The 27,339-nt window shown below is 39.9% G+C and overlaps 1 protein-coding gene across 1 annotated transcript; it reads left to right on the top strand.

The window, feature by feature from the left end:
* The first annotated feature begins 1,924 nt into the window (after positions 1-1,924).
* On the top strand, positions 1,925-27,212 carry TOM1L1 (target of myb1 like 1 membrane trafficking protein). The gene is made up of 15 exons (XM_050908428.1): positions 1,925-1,982; positions 2,188-2,272; positions 4,560-4,638; positions 11,225-11,374; positions 11,789-11,908; positions 13,521-13,628; positions 14,311-14,427; positions 17,928-18,061; positions 20,471-20,531; positions 21,982-22,099; positions 22,979-23,075; positions 23,596-23,656; positions 24,546-24,633; positions 24,924-24,996; positions 25,982-27,212. Exons 1-15 carry the CDS (start codon positions 1,925-1,927, stop codon positions 26,043-26,045), a joined length of 1,413 nt encoding a protein of 470 aa, XP_050764385.1. The 3' UTR covers positions 26,046-27,212.
* Positions 27,213-27,339: the final 127 nt, after the last annotated feature.

Below are 27,339 nucleotides of genomic sequence, written 5' to 3'. Positions count from 1 at the left end.
GTTTTGACAGATGATGTCTGGCTTATAACCAAATGACAAAACTAACAGAAGTGTGGAAAAATTGAGATGCGTTCATTAGAAACAGTCTGAAATGGAACCTCACCAAGCTATATGATGAACTCCACCCATTTACTATAGAAAGAGTAAGAAAAAGACTCAGCTCCTACATTCATTGTACATGATCAACTTGCCTAAAAGTTCTTGTAGTAACTTGCTTTTTCTAGAGATACTTGCAGGTACACAAAAAACTATGTTCTCTCCAGCCTTTATGTTAGAGCCACCCAGTAGATGGGGCCATAGAGTTATACAAAATGCAAAAGTAGAATGAGTTATCCTAGGAAGAACATCCTAATCAGTGCAAATAGAGGTTTGTTAATTCATGAAATTCTAATGTCAGGCAAATAATTTATTTGGTTATATCATGTTCTGACTGTATGACTGATTAAGCTGTACTCAAATGATAGTTAATATGATTCCGTATTTGTTTGATACTGAAATAATTACAACTCTAAGTCAACAAAAATTACAGCTGAGGTTTTAATTTTCATTCATGCCACATTCGTTCCCAAGTATTGTATAGGTCTGAGATACAGTCAGACTTGTGATGAAGTGACACAATGGAAGTTATTGATAGTAATTAGCAAGAAAGTCCCACATGTGGAAACGTGTGTATGGCGAGAGGAGCATGTTAGTGGTTCCTACATAATACAAAGGATGTCTTTATGAATGTAAATTACTTGCACTGGTTTTTTTTTTTTTTTCCCTGCTTCTCTCAGATCTGTGCATCTGTTCCTGTTAAATCTGTGAAACAGAAAAGAACATACAGGTTTGAGAAAACATGTATGAACGTTGCAGGAGCAGTGGTCAGCCCCGGTGATTTCATAGAGGTGGATGCTAAAGTTTGAAATGTGTCTGCACATAGTGTGCAGTATGGTGTAGCAGAAGTTGTCACTCTCACTGCATTTTCAGTCTTCTTTTAAAATGAATGAATTGTGTGTAATCAATTTAACCAGCAACCTGCATCAGGTATCAGTTCAAAAGTGTACATTCTATTTTGCTGCATTTGAAAAGCCTCATTTTCTGTGGTCTCGTACCTGAAGTGAAGATCTTAACACTTATATTGTGAAGCTGATCCTTTAAAGTCAGTTCTGCTATAAAAAGTTCTTCAAAAGACCTGAAAAGACAAAATTACCATCGGTCTTCTGTGCCACTGAACAGATCCATGGGGGCGAGTGCTGCAAGGCAGGTATTTTTTTTTCCCTTTCTGCTAAAGTTAACATAGGCTTCCAAGTCACAGGTGCCAACAGGCAGGTTGGAGCCCCTGGGGAGGTTCGACCCAGGTGTTCTGAGCTTTGCCTTACGAAATGCCAAGTTTTTCATGGTTTCAGCTATGAAGTCCCATTTAGGAGACGGCTGAGGGACCTCTGACTGCGATGAGCAGGGAGGTCCCGTCCCATGTTAAATACTGGCCAAGGAGCAGGAAAAGGAGGACGTGGCTACATGATCCCGCGTGGAAGTCAGTGGGGACAGAGGTCCGGGACAGAGGTGCCGGGGGCGCGGGGCTGACCCGTCCGTGAGGTACAGCTGTGAGGGGCCGGGCTGCCGGAGCCCCCGGGTGGGACAGCCCTCAGGCAGGGCCGCACTCCAGGCCCGACCCCGGCCCGCGGCCAAGCGGGGCTGCTCCCGTCACCGCGTTAGCACTTACCCCGCCGCTCCGCGGGGACAGAAGCGGTGCAGCCTCGCAGGCGCCGGAGGAGCAACGTGATCAGCAACGAGGAGCCGCGACGGCACCTGGAGGCGGCTCCGCCCCAGTCCCAGGAAGGGAGCGACCAGCGGGGCGGGAGGGGAGCGGCCGGATCCGGCGGGACGGGACGGGACGGGGCTGCCGCCCCTCAGAGGCCGCGCAGCTCTGCCGGCAGCGGCCATGGCTTTCGGGAAGGCTCCGAAGGACCCTTTCGGCACCGCCGTGGGCAGCCTGGTCGGTGAGTAACGAGGGGGCGCCGCCTCCCGCCCTGCCCCGCAGCCCGCCTGAGGGGAGCCGGCGGGGCGCCGTTTCCCGCCTCGCTGCCGGGGCCGTGAGGGGCGCGGCGGGACGGTGCCTCCCCGCTCTTCCCGCCCGGCCCGGCGCGGCTTGGCGGCGCTCGGGGTCCCCGGTAGGCTGTACGGCGGCTCCCCTTGGCCTTTCAGACCGGGCGACGTTTGGAGCGCTGCAGACGGAGGAGTGGGGACAGTTCATGCACATCTGCGACGTGATCAACGCGACGGAGGAGGGGTGAGTGGGGCAGGGGGCTGTGGGCCTGGCAGGGGGGCATGCCGGTGTCAGAGGGACCGGCAGTGCCGTGACCTGCCCCCTTCTGCTGTGGTAAATGAGAACAGGTGGGGTTTCGTCTCAGAGGTAGCACCGGCGTTGCTCAAGGGCTGGGCAAAATCGAGCAGGTGGCGTACGATGCCTATGTAAAGTTACCCAAAACGAAATAGCAGCAGGGAGCAGGTATCTTTGGTTCCTAGGGAAGAGTTTTGCCTGTCTCAGTGCCTCTTGCTCACCCATCAGGACTTGTAGGCTCTTCCCCATAGACAAGTACTAGAGAAAGGTGATAACATAGGTTTCTCACCTGAGTCTGACGTATTTCATATAACCCGTACCGCTTGTCAGGCTAAACGAGTACCCTTGTGCTCTGCAAAACCCAGCCTGGAAAAAGACCTTGAGCATTTGGTTGCCTACAACACTATTTAAAACTCTGTGCTTTTAACTGAATCAGAGTTCCCCACTATGCAATTTCTCAGCCAACCTACATCCCAGCAGGAATGAAGCGATGGCTGGGTTTCTGTTCAGTGGGATCCATTGTATCAAGGCATGTATCCAGGGCTCCCAGAACAGAGGTGGCCTCTTGCACTGAACGGCCACATTCTGGTTTGCTCAGCCACTTGCTGCTTTGTGCTTCCTTGTTCCTACCTGTAAAAGGGGGAGAAGGAAATTTGTTCTCATGTAAGATCTGCTTAAGCATTGCATTGCAAGAACTCACTGCTAGCAGTGGCATATTTTAACACTGACTGGAGAGCTTTCTCCAGGAGAATGAGGTATGCCTTAGTTTCTGCACAAGTATCTTTTTTTTTTATATCAGCTTTTCCTTCCTTTCATTTTTTTCGGATCCAACACTCTCACCCGTGGCTCTTAGAGCTTGGAAGGTCAGTAATAAATCCCTTCTGGTCATTGCCATAAGCAACAGCATGCTTTGACCCTCAGTGTTAGTTTTTATGTGGAGCTTCTATGCAACAGAGCTTTTTTTAATAAACTATTTCCTCTTGTGCACAGCTTATGCTTACAGAGGAACTCCTTATAACTTCCTCCTGGGCAACCACTACTAGTCACAGTCTGTAACAGGATACTAGGAACAGCAGAACTGCTGTATCTAATTAGGCAAATGGTTATTTTAATGCAATATCCAGCTCCTGACCAGAGCATTTCCAGATGGTTCAGTGAGAAGCAAGAAGCAGGCATGGAAAGTAGTAGTACAGCTTTCTGAAGGGAGAGTTTTCTTCTCCGCTCTCGTGCTCCGATCCGTCACTTGATGCTCTACTGGTATGACTGGGTATGATATAGGATTAAGAAAAATAGAGAAATCTCTTCTTTTTTTTTTTCTGATGAAGTACAACAGCATTTCAAACTGAAAAATGCAGTAGTGGTAAATACCTATTTAATTTCATTGGCTTTGAAATATTTTCAACAAAGATTTCTTTTTTTTCTTGTTGAAATATTGTATTTATGCCTATTGCTCCATCCTAGATTGTAGAGAGATCCTAAAGAGACTTTAGGACATCTTGTTTTTGTTGATCATGAGCATTGAGCTGGCCCTAATAATTGTACACTATAGATAGCCCAGATTAATCGGGCAAAACTGTTTCCCATGTGTAATAAGCTTGATACCATCTTCCACCCTTTTTCTTCTACGTAGATAGTTAAAAGATATGGGGTGTATATATAGAAATCAAAATGACTGGGCTAGAAATGCCACTATCTCTGGGGTGGAATGGGTTGTCCATCCGTACATGGTAATTACTCAGATGAGTTAAAAGCATCCTGCAATTATAAGACTGGAAGTTAGCCAAGACACCCCTACTCCTGACAGCACTCCCAGGAGAATATTTTTTAATTGCATCATACATGAAAAATAGGTACCAGTCAGCTCTTGATAGAGCTGGCAATTGTTATTCCCTTTCATAGCAATAAAAGCTAGATAAGTAAATCTATTGTACAACAGTGAAATAATATAATTTTGGAGGAGGCTTTGCAGGGGAGAATATTTCTCTGCCCAAGTCTCTGGAGTAATGCACAGTCTGCAGTAAGAAACCTGATTCACTGCTTTGTTACTCTAGTTCAATGCTGAAGTGATTTTGCTGAAATCAATGGGGCAATTGCTCTAGTTTTATGTGGGTGTAAATACAGGGATGAATTTGGTCCCATATCTCAGGCCGGTATTTTTGGCTCTTGGATGAAGTTACGAACTAGAAAAACAGTCTAACTTGACTGGTAACTTTTTCTACTTAATTTCTTGTCACAGGCCTAAAGATGCAGTTAAAGCGCTAAAGAAAAAGCTTTCAAAAAACTGTAACCATAAGGAGATCAGGCTTACCCTGTCTGTAAGTACAGCTATATTTATATTAATTAGACACTAAGAAGGAAAACATTTTAAACGATAAGGCGGCATGCAAATTATCACTGACACAACTCTCCAGGATGTTTTCTGTCTCTGTTGTTTGTGTGTACAGCACTACCACAGTGCAGATCAGATGGTCTACTGGAGTTCCATAGGGTCCTGGATGATGCAAATTCTGAAATTTGTTGTTCCTTTTTTGTTTTTTTTTAAACTTGTACTACATAAAAGTAGTATAGTACTTATTTACTCCAGTGACTGTCCCTCTGTGAGTGCCCCACCTGTTTGTGAAAGATATGGAGGTTGGGATATTACATAAAAGCTACGTTTGACCATTGTATTACCTTGTGGTACTGATCTTAGTTAAACTAAGCATGGTATGCAGTGTGGTGGAATGTGCGATACCTGTTTTTTGAAGGTAAGTGTTATCGCATATGAATGAGAAACTTGAGTGAAAGGGTAACAATGGTGAGTTAAGCAAGGGAGCAAGACACAGGGTAAGCCACATAAGATTCAGATGTTATGACTAAAGTTTGGAGTGGCTGGGCATATCCTTATTTGAGATAACCTGGCTTCTAGAATCTGACACTTCTAGAATCTGAACTATCCCAGAGTTTGGGGAAGTGTTATGATTTCAGTTAATTTAAGGTTTACTGGAGTATGTTAACATAGTTCTCTGTTTTCCACTACGCTGATAACGTAGCAGGAAGTTCCTAACACTGTCATAAGTCCAGAGTTCCCGACTTGAATTACTCTTGACTAACAGTAGTACAACTGTGAGAAGAATCATACCATTTGTATTTGAAGTTGTTGGGGATTGTGTCTTTTATTATTTGTCTAAAAGTATTTTCTTCACCATTTCCTTTTTTGAGGTTGTAGAGGCCTGTCTGCGTTACACTGAGTACTATTACTCATGGGTTTGGTATTTGTTGTGCAAAATCATTATCGATATCAATATGTGCTGAGAAGTGATTAGGGAAGATAGGTCATTGATAGTGTCAAATTGTAGGTCACTTAGCAATTGCCCAAGTGTCTCCTGACAAGTTAGAGATGCAGATAAATGTGTTAAAAATACCGATAGATACCTTCAGCTCATTCCATTTCCGCACTGCTTTCCTGGCTTCCTCCTCCACTGTCTCATGAGTCACCTTTTTGTGTGTTCTGTGTGTTTGCATAACAGAAACACTCGATTTCCGCTGTAATTGCAATCCCTGTATCAGGTCTGCTTTCTTCTACAGTCTTTGTGCTCCTAGGTCCTTTTCTGAATATCTGACACAGTCAACTGGAGTTATGATAACCCAGTGCTTAGATTTAGGAGCCTTTCTTTGGATATTTACTCTGCAGATACACCCAAGGTGACATTATAGCTTAGCTCTTAAGAACATAAAAGTGGGAGAAGGCTCTTGTTTCAGGTGTATCCAAGGAAGAAGTTTATCACGTTGACCTGGAAGCTCATTGTATTTGTTCGCAGATGGAGTGTGTACCACGTTTCAGTTGTGCTTGTAGTTCAACACTTTCTCACAGTCTCTTTACCGTTCCAGGCCCCTTTCTCCAGGTCTGTTCTCACCCATTCACATGTACGCATGTAACTGTGCCTGCCAGGCAATCGCATCCATTTGGCCCAGATTCTGTTTTCTGACCACAGGTTTCTTCTCCCTGAGTTCCTTAATTTTTTTTTTTTTTAAATAAGTGCTAGTCTTTCCTCTAACTCTCTCTCTTCCTGCTTTTGTTCTTATGTAAGATCTTCCATCCTTTGCCTCTCCTTCTGCCCCTGGCTTCTTTCCTTTTTCTAATTTTCTACCAGTACTGCCATCAATTTAGCATGTGTAAAACCTTTCCTTTGATGACCTCATTGCTGGCCATGTATGACTTTTAACTTCTTTGTTCCCAAATCAGCCTTTCTATGTGCTATATCTTCTGTTTTTATGTTCTTGATTGCCTTAATGAAATTGTTCCTATTTCCCATTTTGAAATGCTTAGATTAGACCAGCAAATCATTGCAAATGGAAAAACAGAAATAATTTTCAATTCATAAAACACAAGCCCCCCCCGTGCAAGTCTTATCTCTTAAAAATTGTTTTTCTCCCAAATTTCTAAAAAAATAAGGACTCTTTTGATGAACTGTGAGTTATTGCCTGTATTTCCTACAGTAAATGTGGTCCTCCAGCTTTTGAGACTCTACATCAAATTGCCTCTTCTACCTACATTAGATACAACTAAGAAGGCATCAGCTCTACAAATCACTTTTCTTTTGAAATGTACTTTGATCTACTTTTATTTACTCGACCTTGAAATTCTGGAATTTAATCTTTCTAATGAAACTGCTTAAGGAGCTTATTTCCAGAGAATACACACAGTGAAATGTGAAAGTCTTCATCTGAAGTAGCATGACTGCACATGTTAGCCTTGATTCTGTCATTGACACGTGTTGCATCTCCACAATGTCTTCCTCCTTCTGGCTCATAGGTGCTTATTTATTTACTTGGAGGAAGAAGGGTGGGTGCCAGCTGTATAATGTGTTGGCTATGGCTTGACTTCATGTAATCTGATCTACTGAAGTTACCTGGTGCTTGTGAAGTCACGTGGATCGAGGTGTATGTGTGTCAGGCAATGAAGTTGCTTCATGCACAGTCTTTGATAAAGCCAAGGGATCAGGCTTGGCGGTGGTGATTTTGCAATCAGTGAAGAGGATTAGAACTTTTAGGCAGGAATCCAACACAAAGTGTGTCTGTGTTATTTGACTTCTTATTAGTAATACTTTGTTTACGTAGTGAACGCTGGGACACCTGTACAGTTGTCTCTGCAGATTTCCCTCGGTTTTGTAAAGCATTTACTGGAGTGCTACAGTTCTGATGCCTGTAAGGTCTTAGGAACTGAACAGCACATGGGGAAGTAGTTTATTGAATGTATCCCTCTCTGTACCTGTGTCCACACACACACTCTTACATACAAAGCAGTGGCCAGAAATTTAGGATGGAATTATTGTTTCATTTCTGCATTGATGGAAAATATCTTAAAGGAAGTCATTGGTTAGATTTAAATTTTAGAGTTTGTTATTTTGCCTTAGGCTTTGTTCTGTTTTTCCTATTAATATTCTGTAAGTTTTCAGATGTGAAAAAATTTTAGCATGGCAAATGTGGCCTTCAGATTTTCCTTTGTTAAACTAACATTTCACAAAGCAGAGGATCTAAAAAAAACAAAACATGAGAGAGCCCTCCAGCTCCTCAATCAAAAAAGTCCTAGTCAATTTTATTACACTTTATGGTATGTATGGGCAAAGAGGAACAGAAAAGGACATTGAGTGGGAGCAAAAGAAATCCATATTTCAGTGGGTTTTATATATATATATATCATTTGAAAAATTCAGGACTTCTGAAAAATTAATATTTTTGAAATGCAGAATCTTGGTAAAGTCTACATAGCCACTACACTGTAATTGATGAATGGCAGCTGAAAAAGCTGCTCGTACAGGTTTCTTTTAAATGCTGGCACTTGGAAATAGTGTCTTGCTGTTCAAAAACTCTACTGGGTGGACATCAGCATATGTTTAGTAGAGTATAATCCTGGAGATGGATTAATGACTTGTTCCCTTTGACTCAGAAATACGAATAAGCAAACTGTTCATCTGTGTTTTCTTGCATTCACCTTAGGTCTGAGGAATATCCATCACAAACTACATCCATTTATTACAGCTTTATGGACCATACCTGGCTGCTTTAGGAGCAGATAGTCCTACTGAATTCTGAGTGAGGCCTCTACTGATAAGGAATGTAGTTGACTTTCTGTTATACCCACCAACTTTTCCCCTTTTTGTTTCTGCCTTACAGTTTGTCTTCACCCCTGTTCAGATGCCTTTTATCATTTTAGTTTTGTGTTGCTGTCATGTGAACCAGAGGGCTTTGATTGTGCAATTCGCCCCTGTCTTGGTTTCAGCTGGGACAGAGTTAACTCTCTTCTTAGTAGCTGGTACAGTGCTGTGTTTCGGATTTAGTGTGAGAATAACGTTGATAACACGCTGATGTTTCAGTTGTTACTAAGTAGCGCTTATCTTAAGTTAAGGATTTTTCAGTTTCCCATGTGCTGCCAGCAAGCAGGTGTGCAAGAAGCTGGGAGGGAGCATGGCCAGGACAGCTGACCCGAACTAGCCAAAGGGGTATTCCATACCACAGGACATCATGCCTAGTATATAAACAGGGGGGAGTTGGCCAGGAGGGGCGGATCGCGGCTCGGGCATCAGTCAGCGGGTGGTGAGCAATTGCATTGTGCATCACTTGTCTTTTCTTGGGTTTTATTTCTCTTTTTTTTTTGTTGTTATATTCCTTTTCATTACTATTATTATTATTATTATTGTTATATTATTCTCAGTATTATATTTTATTTTACTTCAGTTATTAAACTGTTCTTATCTCAGCCCATGAGTTTTACTTTTTTTCCCGATCCTCCTCCCCATCCCACTGGGAGAGGGGAGGGGGAAGCAGCTGCGTGGTGCTTTGCTGCTGGCTGGGGTTAAACCATGACAGCCCCCCTTTTCACTTAGTGCAGATCTCTTCTCAGCTGCGTGTCTGGTATCAGATAGCCTGGAACATAGCAGCTCCGTCAGTTCCAACAGTTCTCAGGCCCTGCCTGTCATTTAGAGGAAGTTTAATGGTTTGGTTGAAGTTAATGTGCCAGTTCTGTTATTAAAACATGTTTCTATTGAGATTCCATTCTGCTATGTGGAGCAGTGGTTGGCTTGGCCACCTTGGATCTATTAATTCCAATGGAACTGCTTGGGAAGGTGAAGTCCTATTTGCAACGATAAGTAACCATATTGAAATTCTAATGAAAGGTGTTATTAGCATGGAAGTGGCTTGTTCATGAATGGTCCAGTTAAAAATAATTGATTCAAATTCTTCTTTTTCTTACACCAGCTTAGTTTCGCTCTGAGTGAGTGGGCTGGACTGGCATAATTGAGTGGAGGATCTAGCCCATTAGTTCAGTACTTTCATTCAGAGGGTAAATACTCAGTCCCTTAAGTAAGGAATTAATAATAGGGAGTAGCATACCAAATTTCCCATGCACTGGGTTGAAAATGTTTTACACAGACCATCTTTGAAGTAGCGCACAGGCAAATGACTTGGCTTATTAGCATATGTTTCATGTACTCTTTCAAATGAAAAATAATGATTCGAGCCAAGATTTTTTTTGTAATTATCTCTCAATTTTTTGCACAGCAATCTGCCAGTGTCTCTTTATTCTACCCTGTTTTCATTTCAGCAGTATTATTTTCTTCTAGTCTTAAACCTGTTCTCCCATAAGTTCCTAATCACACTGGGAGAAAAATCCCCAAGTCCTGAGGCTAGAAAATTAGTTACTAAAATGATTTCAACTTAGTCAAATATAGTCTGCTCTGAATAGGAAAGTATATTTAACCTACTTTTATCAAGATTACAATAGTGTCCCTTAAAATCTGCGTGTCCTTTTGAGAATGTGTTCTGTCCGTTGCATGATTCAGGGGAAGTTTTGTCTCGAAACCCATGAAATTTTGCAAACTTTTATTAATTTCTACCCTTTGCTTTCACTTTTCCATCTTCCCTCTTAAAATGGGAGGGAAAGTAAAGATATGGTTGAAGAGCAAAAAGCACAAGAGTGACCGTTTTTCTCTACATAAGGCATTGTAGTCCTGTGGTCGATCTCCAGATCTGAGCCAGGCAAGATGAGTTCTGTTCCTGATTTTGCACCTGGTCTGACTGACCCCAGTTTCCTTTCAAGACTTGCACTGGCCTGATTTCAGGTGACTGGGACGTAGTGACAGCTTTTGATATTTCTTCTGTAAAATGGGAATTGTCATCAGCCACCTTGAGGTGTACAAGGGAGAAGTATTATGTCATTATCACATACTGCTGTGTTTGATAGGGCAGATGTGTTGCTTGCAGGGATCCTACTCTGACCATTCCAAGCAGTTTTGGAAGTAGACTTTTTTCATGAAGATGAATCTGACAATTGGAACAATTTAGCTATTCTGTTTCAAATCAATGTGACCTTTAAAACACGTGGAGAAATTGTACTCAGAGTTGTTGAATTTGTTCTTTTCTATTTTTTCATTAGTCTCTCACAGGGCAGATTAGAAGAGAGGCATTTAGTAATCCTATTTTCTTCTCTTGTAGAGCTCTTCAGAATCTGTCAGACCAGGGTACCTATGTGCTAGGCAGTGAATTAATTCTATTACTGAATCTGTACAAGTAATTTTTTTAAGCTATGGACAGATTTCATGCTGTTAAGGTACCGTATGTTCAGTAACTGCTATGACATGGAAACAAGTGTGACCATACTTCTCTGTTAAAAATAGCGTAACTCTGGCTAACATATCTCATTTTGTATTGCGTAGGTATAACAGTGCACACAGTGAGCTACTGTTTCCCTGTAGTAACCTCATCAGACGTTCTATTGATACAGCTGGCAATAATCTGTTCGTATTGATTCATACTCTTCCCCATAACACCTTGGAACAAATTAAACAAAAGGAAACAAAAGCAGTCAAGTTGGGGTTTGTTTCCTAGTATCCGTGTAACAGAAGCTTTTTGTGTGTGCAGCTGCTTGACATGTGTATAGAGAACTGTGGCCCAAGATTCCAGTCTTTAGTTGTGAAGAAAGACTTCTGCAAAGACAAGCTGGTGAAACTCCTGAATCCAAGATACAATCTGCCAACTGACATGCAGGAGAAAATCTTGACCTTTATCATGGTAAGCCTAGAGTAAACAAAGTGTTTGCGTCTCTGCTATATGGTGAACATTTAATGATGCAGCCCATTTCTGTACTGTAACATACTCATGGGAACCTCTTCCTAAAGCAGACTTTATTCTTGCTGCTCCTCCTCCATGCCGAAGTAGCACAGACTGGATGACAAAGGGAGAGAACTGGAAAACTGTCAACCTCCACCTTTTATATTCCCTTCCCTGTCTGTGTATGTGCTCCCTCTGTGGTTGCACTTAGCAAGCAGGATTTGGTAACTTCGGCGCTTTCGTGGTTCCTGCTGCTTTGAATGGAGTTAGGTGAAGTGGATGGCGGGAATGACCTGCCTTTAGGACCACATGTTTTTAGAAGCACTTGTCTGACCCACTGACTGTCCGTTATTGTTCCTGTTATTTCAAAACTAGACGTGGGCCCGAGGTTTCCAAGGAATGGTGGATGTGAGCGAAGTAAAAGAAGTTTATCTAGAATTGCTGAAGAAAGGAGTGGAGTTTCCATCTTCTGACACCAGCAGAGGGGGACCTAAGGTGGGGATACACAAGGATACTTCATTAACCATTGTAAATCAGAAACAGGATGTGTTAATTGTATGAGCTCTGTAGACAAAGAAGGTGTGTTTGTTTTGGTTTTTTTTTTTTATTTAAATGCTCCAGGTCAGAATATGACCAACCTACTTAAGCACGTGAGCGGGAATCAGTTTCAATTATAACAGCTAAGATAACAGCAAGGAAACCTGGCCTATATAATAGTTTATTTTATTTCAAACCACAGATTAGTGGATATGTTCTCAAAAAGGAAGCATCTCTCTCTTGAGACTTTCAAAGCGTGTAAAGGATTTGGGCATGCTGTTTACCTCAAAATGAATGAAAGCTGAGTGCTCCAAACTTGTCAACTGCTGAAAGCCTCAACTAGAATGAGTAAGATTTTCACAAAAACATGTACTGTTCAGAATATGAGCATTATCTATACTTAAAATTAAACCAAGAGAGGTAGAAATCTATAAGAAAAGGTTATTGTCTATATATCTCTCCAGCTGTTTGCACAGTCTGTACACAATAAATGTTATTTAAGCATATGTCATAGGTAGCATTGTGTAGCATCTGGGACATTAAATGTAAGTATGGCTTGAACATTGGACATCAGCTGAAAATACAGCACATGTTTTAAAGCCATTCTTTCCAGAATTTTTTTTCTATTAGAAGAGTTTTCACAAGAGTTTTGGGAAGTGTGAAAGCCATCCACCACTGGGTGGAACCTTGCAATTACAGAATTAGATGTCTATAATCAGTGCGGATAGGAATGATTCAGATTTATCCTAAGTTTGATTTGATCATTGAATAGTGGAGTGCACAAAAGCTTATGTGTTTAAAGGTTCTTTGAACGAGCTGTGTGCAGAATGCTCTCAACAGACAATAATTGTTTTTTTCCTCGCCAAGTATAGTAGAGGCGATTCTGTCTACTACACGTATCTGCCAATTAAAATCAGTGGCAAACATTCTGTTGATCTCAGCAACAGCAGACCTGAACACAATTTTTACCTCAGTCTCTAGGAAGTGAAGGACTTTAAGTGTGTAGTCTTCTGCAGGTTGGGTTTTGGATTTGGATTTTTTTTTTTTTTTGTAGCAGTCAGTTTAAATGCAGTGCAAGTGAAGCTTTCTGCAGACGAAGTGTTCCAGCTTTTCGATCCAGAAGGCCTTTGTAGTTCATCTTCTGTGGAGACCCAGACTTGACCCAGACTTAACCCCCCAACCTTTCCACTGCTTCCAAGTGTGATCGCATTCTAAACTATCCTTCATTGTAAAATTGCAGTGGCACTTTGGGAAGGACTCTTGGCTGTTAGATGGCTTAAGAGCTCAAGGAGCTAGCCTGTTCTTAGCCATTCCCACTTTATCCTGTGATGGAATTTACTTGCAAACCCATTTAAAATATAGCTGAATTCCAAGCCTCATTTCATTACAAAATAGCCATTAGATTTATTCTTGTAAATAGACCTTGCTCAACAAATTCCCTGGGAGCATTGATTATGAGAAAGCTAATGCCCAGTTGTCTAGTGTGACAAAGATGTTTTGTAGCTCTCATCTGGATGTCTGCTTCAATTCTTTTGTTAAACCCAAGCTCTGCTCTTTTGTCTTTCCACAGACTTCATCTCAGCCTTCTACAAAGTCATCACCATCTTCTGCTAATCCTGCAAAACGTTCTTTACTGCCTCTTCCCACAGGCCCAACGTTATTGTTGACTCCTGAGCAGGTGCAGTACTACAGGTTTAGAGGACAGGTCCACTTGAAATGTACTGCTAATGTGTGATTTCAACAACCTGGGTGCATAGACCACTGGAAGGGACTATCAGTTCAAGTGGCATAGCTCTATATTCATGGGTTTAGGTTCGTTCTCCTGAAGGTGTTTTATGTGGTGGTGTGCCAAAGCAAAGCAGGCAGAAGTGAGTTCAATAAATGCCAGGCTGTACCCCAACCAGCAAGTGGAATCATGTACTCAAGCGTGAGAATATCTAATGATGTCTTACAATGTTGTTATGCAAATTGATAAAAGTTACTTCAAAGATAAGTGAGAAAGCCAAACTTACTTTTGTATAAGGCTTGTGTGAAGAGATTATTCTGAAAAGCAGGAAGGAAAGGACAGTTCGCTTCCATTCCTGCTTGGCCTGTAGGTAACTAAAAAGAGTAACAGTAACATTAGTGACAGGGATTAACTGTGAAGAAAACAAGTAGTACTGTCAGACTTGGATCCTAGTTTGATTGCACATATAAAAGCTGAGCTAATTCCATTCATTTTCATGGCATGTCACTGGAGTAAAATAATACTAATTAGGCCCATATTATACCTAATGGGGAAGAAAGTACGTATTAGAGGTAAGAATTATTCTGCTCCCTCTGTTCACCTACACAATATTCTGTCCTGTTGAACTCAACAGATTGGGAAACTGTACAGTGAACTGGATATGGCAAAAATGAATGTGAGAGTCATGTCATCGATATTAAAAGAAAATGTTCCTGGCTCTGAAAATCCAGATGATATGAATCTTTTACAGGTATGCGATAATTCATTGGTAGGGTATATTGGTTTGGTTTGGTCAAAGTTGATTTTAAAATATGTTGTATCCTTTCTTTTAACATCTGGATTCAGATTGCCAAATGGAATCCAACAACAGGTTTCTATCTCTGTTTTTGCTCAGCTTTCTCTTGTCTCCTTCACCTTCCCCTGACATCTAGATAGTCAGGAAAGGACAATACAGCTTGCAATGCAAATTTAAGCTCTAGGGAATTCCAAGGGCAAAGGAATTTCATAATGGAGCGTTCTCTGTTAAGCATGTTCTGTCAAACAGCCCCAAGAACATTCCAGTTGAACGCAATTGCCTTGTGGGAAAATAGATGATGACACAGTCTCTCTGTCATATCCGTCCTGGAGTTTTCAGTGCTCTCTTTATTATTACCAGTACCCTAAAGGCAGACTGAAGGCCAGTGAAGAATATGAAGCATTGGTTTTATGTGCGTGACCTCAAAGATTGGGAGCTTGCTGTGCTATAGATGAATCCACGTGCTCTTGAAGTGTAGCCTGAAGGAAGTGTATTGCAATAGTCCAGTTTAGATTTGACAGTGAACATGTAGGCATTCTTCTTTCTGTGATGTCATTTATTCTACTTGCTCATATTGTATTTTCTATTATAGAAATTAAAAATGCAGTATTACTTTAGCATTTCAATAGTGACCTATGTCAATGGACATTTTTCTGTTTCATATTGTCTGCAAGAATTTAAAAAGCTTTTATCACGTCCTTCTGTTTCTAAACTTACGTCTGAACTTCTGTGATGAGGAAGCATTTTTGGTAATTTGTCAGCATTAAATGTGTTGGAGAACTGATCTAATTTTTGCAAGCCTTCAGTGTGCTTCTCTTTCCCAGTGGAGAATTTTTCCTTTGCAAGGAACCCTTATTGGGTGCTTTTGGTTTGCCTTCAAGGTCATGCTGTTCAGCTGTGTCCATTTATGGATTGGTTCACAACTGGAGGTGAGATATGGAGAGATAGCAGCAGTTTGCCACTGTCTCTCATCTTTAATGACAGGCAGCACTGCTGGTCTGGGGGAACCAGATAGGAGACAGACACAATCTCTCAGTGGTTTTTGCTCCCCTGGAAATTCCTTGCGTCTCCGACACTGTCTCTTTTGCAGAGATTTGTGGAGTTACAAGTCCAAGGAGGAAGGGCCTGCGAAGCAAGGGCCTGGGCAGAGTAGACTTTAAACACAGGCAAATAGCTGTTGCAATAGATTGCAGAGGGCTTGCTTTGCCTGCACTAAAGGATTGAGTATAGGTTGTTCCGGCAATGGACACCACCTAAGCAGCTAATCTGTCGCCGTTCTATGCACAATACTTTACTTCTGTAGTGCTGCTGCCACCAGGGAGATTGCCAAGGTGCAAACTGCCTTGATGATTTAACCAGCCAGTGAAAGATACCCCAGGTAGGAGAATACACTAGTTTAATATGCTTGGCCATGTCTGTCCAGTCCATGACAAGGTAAGTGTTTCTGGCTGCAAAACAGGAAAAGTATGTCTTTCATTTCCTGTCTCCTACTATGGCCCTTCTGCATGTGGGCGCGCAGATTAGGTTGCCCACAGTAAACCAGTGGATTCTTATTGACACTCCCGGTAATAAAATTGTTGGCAAAAGTTTGAGGACAGGGTGTGGAGTTCCCATTTGTGGGAGAGTGACTAAAAACTCATTCCTTCTATGTTAATTTCACTGTTGTTCTTTCTGTTCTTTCCCCCTGTGCACTGAGTGGTGTAAAGCATCAAGCATGGCTAGCCTGTTCCTTTAACAACGTTTAATGTTCCCTTTTGTTTGTGGCTCTACCTGGATTGCTTGGATTAGGCTTTTTTGTCAGAGAACAAAGTCCTTTAGTAAAAGAGCGGCTTGTTTAGGCTTTGAGTGAGTTGGAGACATTAATTTCAGTCCTTCTGATTATCTGGAATCTCTCAATAAAAACTGTAACAGGGTGAACTTTATCAGTGCAACATATTTTCAGTTCTGTAGCTTAGTTGGTGGCTAGGCTCCTCTCTTTCTCCACCCTGTTTTGGACAGGCCTGAAATAGCAGATCTCACTTGAAATATTGTGCTGACTGGTAACAGTATTTGAAGAATAGCTAAAGTTCAGTATCAGCCAAGAAGAGTAACAAACTTTTGTACTGGATAGTGAATAGACATACTTGATGGACATGCAGGAATTTGGGTCCAGATCATCAGCTGGTAAGAATTAGCACAAATTCATTGGAATCACTGATGATTGTTATACCAGCTGGTAGTCCATCATTGTAAAACTCCAGTTTTCAAAACATAAGAGTGCATGCATCATTGTGGGTAGAATCAAATCTGTGCTTGAAATGAGTGTCTTAATTTCCTTCTGTATTGAATATTGATGTTTACAAAGGAGCTAGTCTGCCTGTATAATGGAGTCATAAGAAATACACATTTTTTTAAATGCAGATCAGGTAGTCAAGTGTGGAGTTGGAGAGGTTTTAGATTTAATTACAGACATTAAACTGAATGCATTTTTGTGTGGTTTATCCTGGGCTATGAAGGTACAGTACTGTGTAATCCTTATGCAGATTTGGCAAAGGAGTGCAAAATTTCTTTTTACATAAAATTATTTATTTATGTGAAGTTTTGCTTGGTTTTTTTTTTGAGGAAAACCAGGTCACTTTGAAAATAATACCAGAGGAATTTCTGAATAGCAGTGTGCAAATAGAGTAATTTTCCCTCCTCCTTTTTTTTCTTTCCTTAAGCAGAGCCAGCCAGCATTTGCAAATGCACTGGGGGGGAGCGGGGAAATGCTGGCTGAGTTGAAGTTCCTGTTGCTAAAGAATTTGTTTCTTTGAACATGCAAAATCTGCAGTGGAGAGGAATATAAATAAACTATCTTCCATTTCAACTGGCAATAATGCAAAATTCTGCTCAATAAACTCATAATTCTATTGGCTGATTCTGCTGGGTTTGTGTTACTTTCTCAAAAAGTGCATAGATGAAGTGCATCCAAACTTCCGCAGTTAGAGGAATAATTAGAGCTAGAGAATTGCGTCACGAAGCACTTCTGTCCTTTAGACTACTATTGTCTTTTCTGCAAGCAGACGTTGAACAGGATCACATCCATTACATCCGTGTGAAGTATCCTGCTGAGTTTAATCAGCTTCAAACAGGATCAGATCAAATTTGCTCTTCATCACCCAGAGGGGTCTTCGTTATTTTGCAATTTGTAATTTAGACTTTAGAGACAGATATCTTTAGAAATAAAGGTGGGTCAAGAGGTAGGGCTTGGGTAGGAGTGCTGGCTGTGATGACAGGAGTTGTCAACCTGCCTTGCAGAGATCAAAGACACGAGAATTACGCTATTTGCAATGTTTGGTATACATGCAGTTTGTGTAAATGAAGGAATGTTACCCATGAGTCTGCAGTGCTCAAGTGTCTTATCATTTCTTCTCCAGAACTGACAAATTGAGAGACCACAGTTACGATTTATTTTTTTCTTCCCCTGCCTTGAGCAGAAACTGTATAAGACCTGTCGGATGATGCAGGAGAGGATCATGGAATTGTTGGTGACAGTGGAGAATGAAGATGTGATAGTTGAGTTAATACAAGTAAATGAAGATCTGAATAATGTCCTCCTGGGACATGAAAGGTAAGTACAGGGCCTCTCTCCTCACATTTGGTATCCTAACTGAATAAGCACACTTAATGGACACAGATGGTCCCTACGTCTAATGTTGATCCTCCACAAGGAAACAGATTTTATCCTTAAATCCAGAAAAGAAACATGATTGCAAAAAGAGAAAATTATGTATTTGCCTTCTAAACACTTCAGAAATGGTTCATAAAGGTACTTAGCAGGAAATCAGATGGAGACACACAAACAAAAATCATTTTGGAATTTGACATTCCTTTTTGGTAGTGCACAGTAAATTTGTCATCGGTCTGCTACAAACCCTTTGGTACTGGTGATGGTCCTTATCTCTGATAAGTATATATGCTTCCAGGAAAGAATACTTGTTGTCCTTTCTAAAGAACTTTGACAGCTTTACTGCAGAAATCAGCCACAGAATAGCATTCTGCCTCACTGCATATTTAAGAGTCGCTTGTTTTTCTCAACTGGATTGAAACACGCTGTTCTACTTGTCTTACAGCAGAAAATGTTTCTTTCTTTCACACATGGAAGCACCGCAGTGCTTGCATTGACATCTTGTGTATTTGTCTGTTATGTCATTGGTAGCATGACTAGATGCTAGCAAAACTGAAATTAATTTTAAACTCAAGATTCCAGTATTATCCCCCAAAATACCACGTGAGTATACTCATGGAGAGTATTCTGGTTTAATAGGAACTAGCCTTCCATGTTAAGTAGTTGATCTCCTCCATGGCTAAGAAATGTTCTAGAAATCATTATGCATCAAGTGCAATGGTTCATGATTAAATTTAGCAGATTTAGAGAACTTATTCATCTTTTCTTTTTAATCCTCTTCTGAATGCTGCACTGAAAATACCACTAATTCTTCTAAGTGTCATGGCACAAACTTTGGGCCTAATCTTGACAACATTTAGTTTTCATTTATCCTTAAATCTTATGTCTACAGCAGCGTTGGCATATTTTACAGTAATTGCCTTGAAAGAATTGTGTGCTCACTTCTTGCTTTAGGAAGTTTTTAATTTTAGTAAAGCAAAAATAGAATTCTGTTCAGCTTCTGTAAATCCACTGAAGTCAGGTGTGGGCTTATGTTTTTGTTACGACTGATGAATACTGGCAAGGCCAAGAACCTCTTGAACTCTGAATAGTAGCTTATGGGTATAATTCAGCAAATTCCTTCTGAAAGACTCACCTAGTGATTGAAGGAGCAATTAATTGGCCATTGTGAAACTGGACAGAAAACTACTGCTTTTTAGTGCTATAATGTTATGGTTTATATGTAATGAGTCTTCCTGGGTGCAGATGCATGGCACTTTAGAGTTGATAAATATTAAAATGTATTTGGTTAATGTTTGCTGCAGAAGATTTGTTCTTTGGAACTCCCTCTGAACAATGAGATGTGTAAAGGACAAGCTGATTTTAACTAGCTTCATCTGTTTCATACTATGTGTATTGTTTGAAGACAAGTCATGCTGCATTCTCTGTTTCTGATTATTAATGTAGAGTCCAAATTAAATCAGGAGCAATCACCATTGTGCAATAAATTGGCTTCATGTATGTAACGATGACTCCCTCTAGCGGCTCTAGCAACTTTTCAGTTCTTCCTGTATTTCAGATAAATATTTTATATTCTGCAGTTGGAAAGGTTTTTTTTTCTTCTGTTCCTCCCTGCATATATACTATCTTTGTGGGCCTCACCAGTATGGTAACCCTGAATAGCAAATGCAGTTGTACAGACAGCCTCATGACCATACCACTTAGGGCTCACTCTTCTGAAACGGATTGACCTTATGGATGCTGAATATCACTTGACTGGGTCTCCTCTGGACCCAGTGTAGCACTGTTATGACTCCTAGTACGTATTTTTTTTAAAAAAAGGAAACCAAAAAATCTACCTGCAAAAAAATATTTATTTCAAATGCCTGAACTAATGAGAGGGCTGTGTACCAAGATAGGCGTGTGGTTTGTCCCGAGATGGCATGAGGGAATGTGGGGACCTCTGAGGACAGAAGGCTTCCTGGGACTCAGTTGGAAGAGTGTTCTGGTCAGAAGGAGCCAGATTTGGCACAGAGGTACCTATGAATATGGAATCTGGCATGAACAGAGGCAAACTTTATTGTCAGCTGTGCCTTGGTTTTGTTTTGGAAGAAACAGATAGCTGTCTCCAAAAGTGAGCCCAAGAACAAACTAACTGGTGTTAGTATAGGCGATCAGAGGACCACAGCCCTGGAGAAGAGCGAGTCAAATTGCTAGTGCAGAGACAAGTGCCCCAGAGAAAAGCACCTGTAGTGCTTGTTTGGCACCTCTGCCAGTCTTTTGATAATCAAACTTTGATTATAACTGATTTCATATTCTTCTCAATGACATCACAGAAATGTTGAAGTTGCAGTTAAATGTTCATTCTTACAGGTTCTCTCGAAACAGAGTTCGTTTTTTGGAGAATCAGAGAATACAACGTGAACGCACAGAGGTGAGTAATTACAAATGAACTCGTGAACTGCAGGACTGCGAACATTCCTTTTTCTGTTCATTGTGAAAAATACATTTTTGATATACGCAGAATTTTATTCTCCAGTTGAGAGGTATGGGAGACAGCAGGCTGATACTACTCTTAGCGATTTTTCTAAAGTCTCACTTGCAGAATTTCATGCACATTCATGTAACTAAAGTAGCAAATAATGTCAGATCTAAGATGGAAGCTTGGTCAGGAAAAATGAGAAAGAGAGATCTATTCAAATGCTGGTTTATTACCTCTACAGCTAAGCACTATTATCTGCCATATACAAAATGAGGAACCATAATGTTTCTTTTCATTTGTTCTCTGTTAAGTATTTATAGACTGAAATACTATTACACTATCAGAATTCACTATTACTGATGGTTTTTTCTGAGTCAAAGCTTTTTCCAAATTGTGAATAATGGCTTGTAGCAACTCTTTAATGATTACCCTTTATTGATTGATAGGCATGGTTGTTAATTATATTGCCCAAAGTAGTTCTGCGCATGTTTCAGCTTCTGCTAAGCCATAATTGTGTAGTCATCTAGGATTCAATATGAAAATGACTGCATTGTGAATGCTGAAATAGAGCTGACGATTATTAAAAAAAGGTAGAAGATGATCTTGTTGTCCTTGAAAAGCCACTCTTACTACATTCTGGTTATGTAGGTGGATGTTTTTGCTTGATGGATGTGCTGTTGGATTAGTTAATAGTCCAAATGGTGCAGTCCGTGCATTTTTATATTATTCAGGAGTCCCCATGTTTAAAATGCATCATCTTTTTTTTTTTTTTTTTTAATCTGGTGTGACCAAATCCATATGATTCAAACGTGGTTTTATTAAAATCTTCAGTTGGCTACATTTTTAATTCTAACACATTCACAGGAGAAACAAAGGGAACCCTTTTCTGTGTCCTAGGAAACATTGTTGTGATTTTGAACTACTTCTATCCAAAACAGGACTGAAAGAAAATCAGTCTCCTAAGTATGTGTCAAATCTCAATAACACAAATAAGTAGCATGAAAATAATTGTACAGGATCAATCAGAAGATTGATATCAAACCTGTACCTAAACAAGCTCACAATTGCTTTTTAGAATTGAGTCCGTTCTATTTCCTACTTCGGAATTGTTTTCCTTAATTTTTTGAAATAGCAACCTTGCTGGAACTGATCTTTTCTGGAAAGCATTTTTTGTTTCATTAGCTATCTTTCACACACACACACAAAAAATCCTGGTCTTCTCTCATACTTGCCAACTTTTAATATTATGATTTTAAAAGTTTATATTCTGTGAAAATAGTAATTTGTTTAAAACTATACAAGTCCCTTTAAAAAAAACAAAAAAAAAACCCAAAAAAAAACCCCAAAAAACAACGAAATGCAAGAAAAACCCAAACAACTTTATTCCTTTTCAAATGTTAAGCTGTACAGGAAACAGCCATCTGCTCCCTCAAGTGATCTACTCGACCTCTCCATAGATTCTCCATCTTGTGTGTCAACCGTGGTGCAAACTGACTCTGCAATGTCTCCTTCAGGCCTTAGTAAGTGATGAATGGACATTTCCCTTGCAGTCTGGTTTCCTAAAGCAAACCAACAAGAGCTTAGTGGAGGAATGAAGAGGCTCCTTGTAAGAAAGAGAACAAAGATACTCCGTAACTTTAAGGATGTTCCTTCAGTTCTCCTTTTAAGGAGATTTATGTGTGTACATAGGAAAAAAATGTAAGGTAGTATAAAGTTCTGTGTAATGTGTTTACAGTTGAAGCAATAATCTTTTTCCCCCAGTACGTAAATTTGAACCGTAGAACATGCTCTGTTTTCTATTACAGTGAAGCCTGTAAAACAGTCTGGTAGTTGCTTGTTCTGTAGGCTTGGAAGAAAGAAACACAGATACGCTTTTCTCATACCCTCTTGATGTCCTAAGTTTTTTCAGGAGGTACTTGGTGTTAGGAGCAGTCCACTCTGAGAAAGGTACTCATCTCCTCTAACTTTAGACTTCTTTAATAGTCAGAGGAGTGAGTAAAGCTCCTAACTTTGGTACCCTGAATCACTGTTTGCAGGAGCCCCTCCTTTGTCCACTCTAGGGGAGTCTGTATACTGAAGTTAAAGGTGCAAATGTCCCTCCAGGAATAAATGCCTATAATTCCATTTTAATCTTTTAGAAATAGTGAAAGGAGTTTACATGGTAGATACCACTTAATAGCACTACTGATGTTGTGATATTTTAAGGAGATAAATATATTGCATCTAAAACCTTCTCAGAGTTATTAAAATTTTGCCTTTCATGGGATAAACAGCAATTCATTTCAGACTCTTTATATGCCTTCCAGACAAAACTTTACCCTTTCAATGTTCATAGTACAAGTAACTAACATTTGCTTAATAATGTTTAAATTATCATTAATTATTGTTTTGAATTTCAGATTGCATATCTGCACACCCTGAAGATAAAATCGGGCATCATCCATCAATTTATCCACAGCTAGATTTAGCAACTACTACAAAAGCTCAGCAATTCCCGTGAGTAATCTCTTATCAAGAAATGGTAACAGATAACAGGTCTTCAGAGGTATTAGTACTCTGTAATTCATCTAATGAGTTTATAGAAAGCTCTGAGAACACAAATTTACTACTTTTGCACATTAGTCCAGTAAAACAAGTGAAAACTACCTGTGTGCTAGACATGGCTTAACATGCTTAAAAATACGCTACTCCTGCAGCACTGTTTAGTCATAGACATAAATTCATCTCAACAGTCAAAACATACTTGAGAGATATATGACTTTCTGCTTGAGTGTTGCCAGTGCTGCAGTGAAAGGGAGAAACAGATGAATTGTACAGGTCAATAAGAAGAATTTAAGATAGGAGAGGTATCCTTGTAGTTCCCTACCTTTTATGTGAATGGGACACCGGCCCACCTGCCCATGTGGCTCTCAGTTGTGACATAAGGTAAAGAGAGACCAGCAAAAAAAAATGTAACAATTGGAATATACAGTTTTGATAGTCTCTCCATTACTTTCAATGTATTACTCTCTCCTAGATTTGCAACTGAAGCACAAAAAAATAGTGTAAGCAACCCAGCTGGACATTCATATAGCAATGTGAGTAACACTCGTGTTCAGAATAATCATTCTTTGCTGGCAACTGTCAAAATGAGAACTGTTTGGATTTACCCTGACTGCTGTCCAAATGGGATACAAAGATCTATTCTGTAGTCCTTCTCCATACACCAGGGAACACTCCGTATTTGGTGACCAGGCCGACTTTCCTCTTTTGATACCACAGATGCTAATATGAAAGCATATTTTCTTGGCTCCAGCACAATCTGAGGGGAGTTTGCAGAAAGCATTTGCTCTATTATTTGTGTTTAATCTGTTGCTGTGTGAAGCAAGCTGAGATCTCCTCCTGCTGCCATTATGTTACTTTGGTGTGTTTTAATATCTTATTTGAGATAGTAAAAAACCCACAACAAAACCCCCACCAAAGAACCCACCAAAAAAACCAAACACTTAAAAACCAAGTACAGTGTAGGGCAAATGGCATATGCTGCAGACAAAACACCCACGACAGAAGGAATGTAGAGAATATGAAGGGGCTTTGAGGCAGTGTTATGAATTTGAATGCTATTCTGTGGTAGGCAGTATGAAATAGAAAAGATGAGAAGCAGCCCCCAAACACACATGCATATTCCCTCTTGTAAACCGCAAGTAAAAACAGATACCTGTCCTGTGAATACTGTGGTCTTTGAGTCTGTGTAGTGTAACAAAGTACACCACAGAAGTAAACTATACAAATGTGCTATAGGTAACACTGAAAGATGTTTTGAACTTTGTGTGGAAAATGGAGATTAATTAGATTGATAACTGTTGACCTTAGAATTCACCTGCTATAGTCTGAGAGTCTAAAGATAAGTCAGCAGTTACATAAGTTAAGTCAAACCAGTTCTCATAGAACAATCTGTTCATGCACTGTTTTGCTTCATGTCCTTAGTTGGCGGCTCTTTTAAGCCCAGTGCCTCTGAATCCAGTAAATGTGCAGACTGGACATTCTACATCATTAAATGGACCGTCACCAGCAGGTAATAAATACTGCAGACCACCTAACTTTCATGGAGATGTATTTTTCTTGTTAGAACTTAAGGGCTTTACGTAATGGCTGTTAAACACTAGGAGCAGCAACAAACATTGACAAAATCTCATATTGCTCATGGCTTCTCTTAGACATATCTGTCCATTTTAGCATTTAAAGCAACTAGATACATAGGAGATAATTTGCTACTTTCAGGAAGATACAAAAAAGTAACATGCAGTAAGCTTGCTTTTCAGTTACATTTAAATCTGGATTTATCTGCCTGTCTCTATTCTTCAGCTGCATCAAAGAACAAGTCACAATCACCTCATTACTACGAGATAATGGAATTTGATCCCTTGGCTCCCACTGAGTAAGTAACTTTTAAATAGATAATATACAGTTTTCTTAGGTGCCAAAGGCAAGAAGGCTTCTGAGATGGCTTTTTCTACTGAGTGAGAAAACAGACCACACTATTTAGACTGAGTTAGCTGACCAACTGGATCGCTAATGTAAATGAGTGGCTGCATTTTGTACATTTTCTTCCACTATTTCTGGCATAACCAATTAAGGAATAAACTCCTACAGTGTGTTGATTGAATGGCATCTGTAAAAATGGTGGAGTAATGCTGTGTCAAAAACAATCTACTAAAATCCTATCCAGTGATATGAAAAGGTGAATAAAACATGGTAAGTGTCCTGGTGGAGGAAGCTGATGGACACTTCAACACAGGTAGTTCTGGAGCAGGGTAACCAAAGTAATTCCTGTTCACAGCAATCGTGATTTTTAAGAATGTTGTTCTACTGCATATCAAGAAAATCCTCAATTTAAATATAAGCTACAAAAGGGAATGGATGCTGGGACTTCCCAGAGGGCCAAATAGTCAGACAGAAAACTAATACAAAACTAAATGGATAGCAGAACTCTCCTTTCTACCAGTACATTGCAAAAAATTTCTGCCATCTACACAAAACTTATTTCCGAGGAACCATCGAATTCTGAGGTAGAAAAATCTCAACAAAGCTTTATTTATTTTTTTTTTTTTTAACTAGTGCAGTAATTGCATGCCACGTGGTATGCTTGCCATTTGTGTTTTGTAGTCCTGTTCCCAAACTTATTTCATCAAAAGCGACAATGTCCAGAGAGATCTCATTAAATGTATCATCACAGACGCACCGCAGGATTGGCTCTTTGTTCCCATGGAAACTTGGAACAGTAGCATCCTGCAACTGATGCTACTCCGTTAGGCAAACACTATGAACTCTTGGCAGTTCGTGCTTGGGCAGGATTTCATTGGTGCATTTGGTCAAAATGAAACAACTGTGATGTAGGAGTCACCCTCTTCCTCTTCTTTCAGAGCTGTTTATGAAGAAATTGATGTCGTGCTGAAGACAGAAGTTAAAAAGAATACAGAATGCTGAAGGTGGAGGTGAAGTCTTTTACTGAACACACGTTATTCTCTGATGCTGGTCCTGTGCAGTGCTTCCTATAACGTACAAGTGAATAACAGAACAGGTTTCATATTTTGACACAACAAACAAGAAGTATTGGAATACTAAGCTGTGTGGAAGTTGAAGAGTTACCTGGATCTACACCTTGATAATTTGTCCTAAATGTTCAACTGTGTATTCTTCAAGGCGACTTGCATGATTATTTTTAAAGTATTTTTGGGGCCTTTAAAATACAATTTCCAAATTCACCTGCATATGAAGTAACAGTTGACACCTGACACAAGTAAACAAAAAGGATTCTTGCAACTATAGCAGAAAGTTTTTCTTCCAAGTTAACCATTCCTTTGTATTGCTTTACCCCTTTATGCAGCAAACAAAACAGAAGGTTACGTTTATGGAAACTGCAGAATCTAGTTTCTGTTTTGGTCTCGTTGCTGTCTGTGTTAATCTCCCTACAAATTTATAAGGGGGTTTTGATACGTAGGACTTTTCTAAAATTGGGCCTCTTGATAGATGTCTGAAGACATGCCGTGTTACTTGCCTACATTCATATTCTGAACACAGATTTTTTTTTTTTTTTCCTTCCTAAAAGCCCACAATGTAGTTGGATTTTTGTCTTGGTAAGAACCTGAGCTGGGACATGAGGTGCTGTCATCCATGCTTAACAGAACAGGAAAAACCCTGCTTGTTCCTATGTTGTTGTTGCTTTTCTTTACTCAGTAAATATTGGAGGGAGATCAATCATTTCTTTCAATGTTCCTGCCCTGCAGAGATTGTTGTTCTGGTGAAGGAAAAAATAATCATCTACAATGCAGATGAGCAATAGTTATCCATTTATTTTAATCAAGTTGTTTAACTCTGTTAATAACAGTTTTATCTTGTAATAATTAAAGTGCCTTATCTATTTTAATGCTGAATGTAAAATGTGCACTTTAACAGGTATAGTTCTCTGAATTTATAATTGATATAAAATTTGAGAACTTAGTTCATGTTCATAGCTGATAAGCTAATTTTTTGTGAAATACTGCATTTTAAATGTTCATTATGTTAACTGTTTAAGTGATAAGTTCTCAGTCGGTTTTGCAATTTTTGTAGCATGAAATTCCTAATAAAAGCAAATGCTTACTGAGAAGTTTACCACCACCACTTCTGAGTTTTTACCAGATGACATGTGTATTCCATGAAATACCAAATGCAGATAGTATTGGAAGTATTTTAGTGTGAATCCAGGGTGTTTCACTGCATAGTTCGCAATTTTGCAGTT

The sequence above is a fragment of the Gymnogyps californianus genome, chromosome 19 (assembly GCF_018139145.2).
Source record: "Gymnogyps californianus isolate 813 chromosome 19, ASM1813914v2, whole genome shotgun sequence".
In the NCBI taxonomy this organism is placed as follows: Eukaryota; Metazoa; Chordata; class Aves; order Accipitriformes; family Cathartidae; genus Gymnogyps; species Gymnogyps californianus.
The sequence above is the reverse complement of the archived record's forward strand: the minus strand, read 5'-3'. Positions and strand labels throughout refer to the sequence as shown.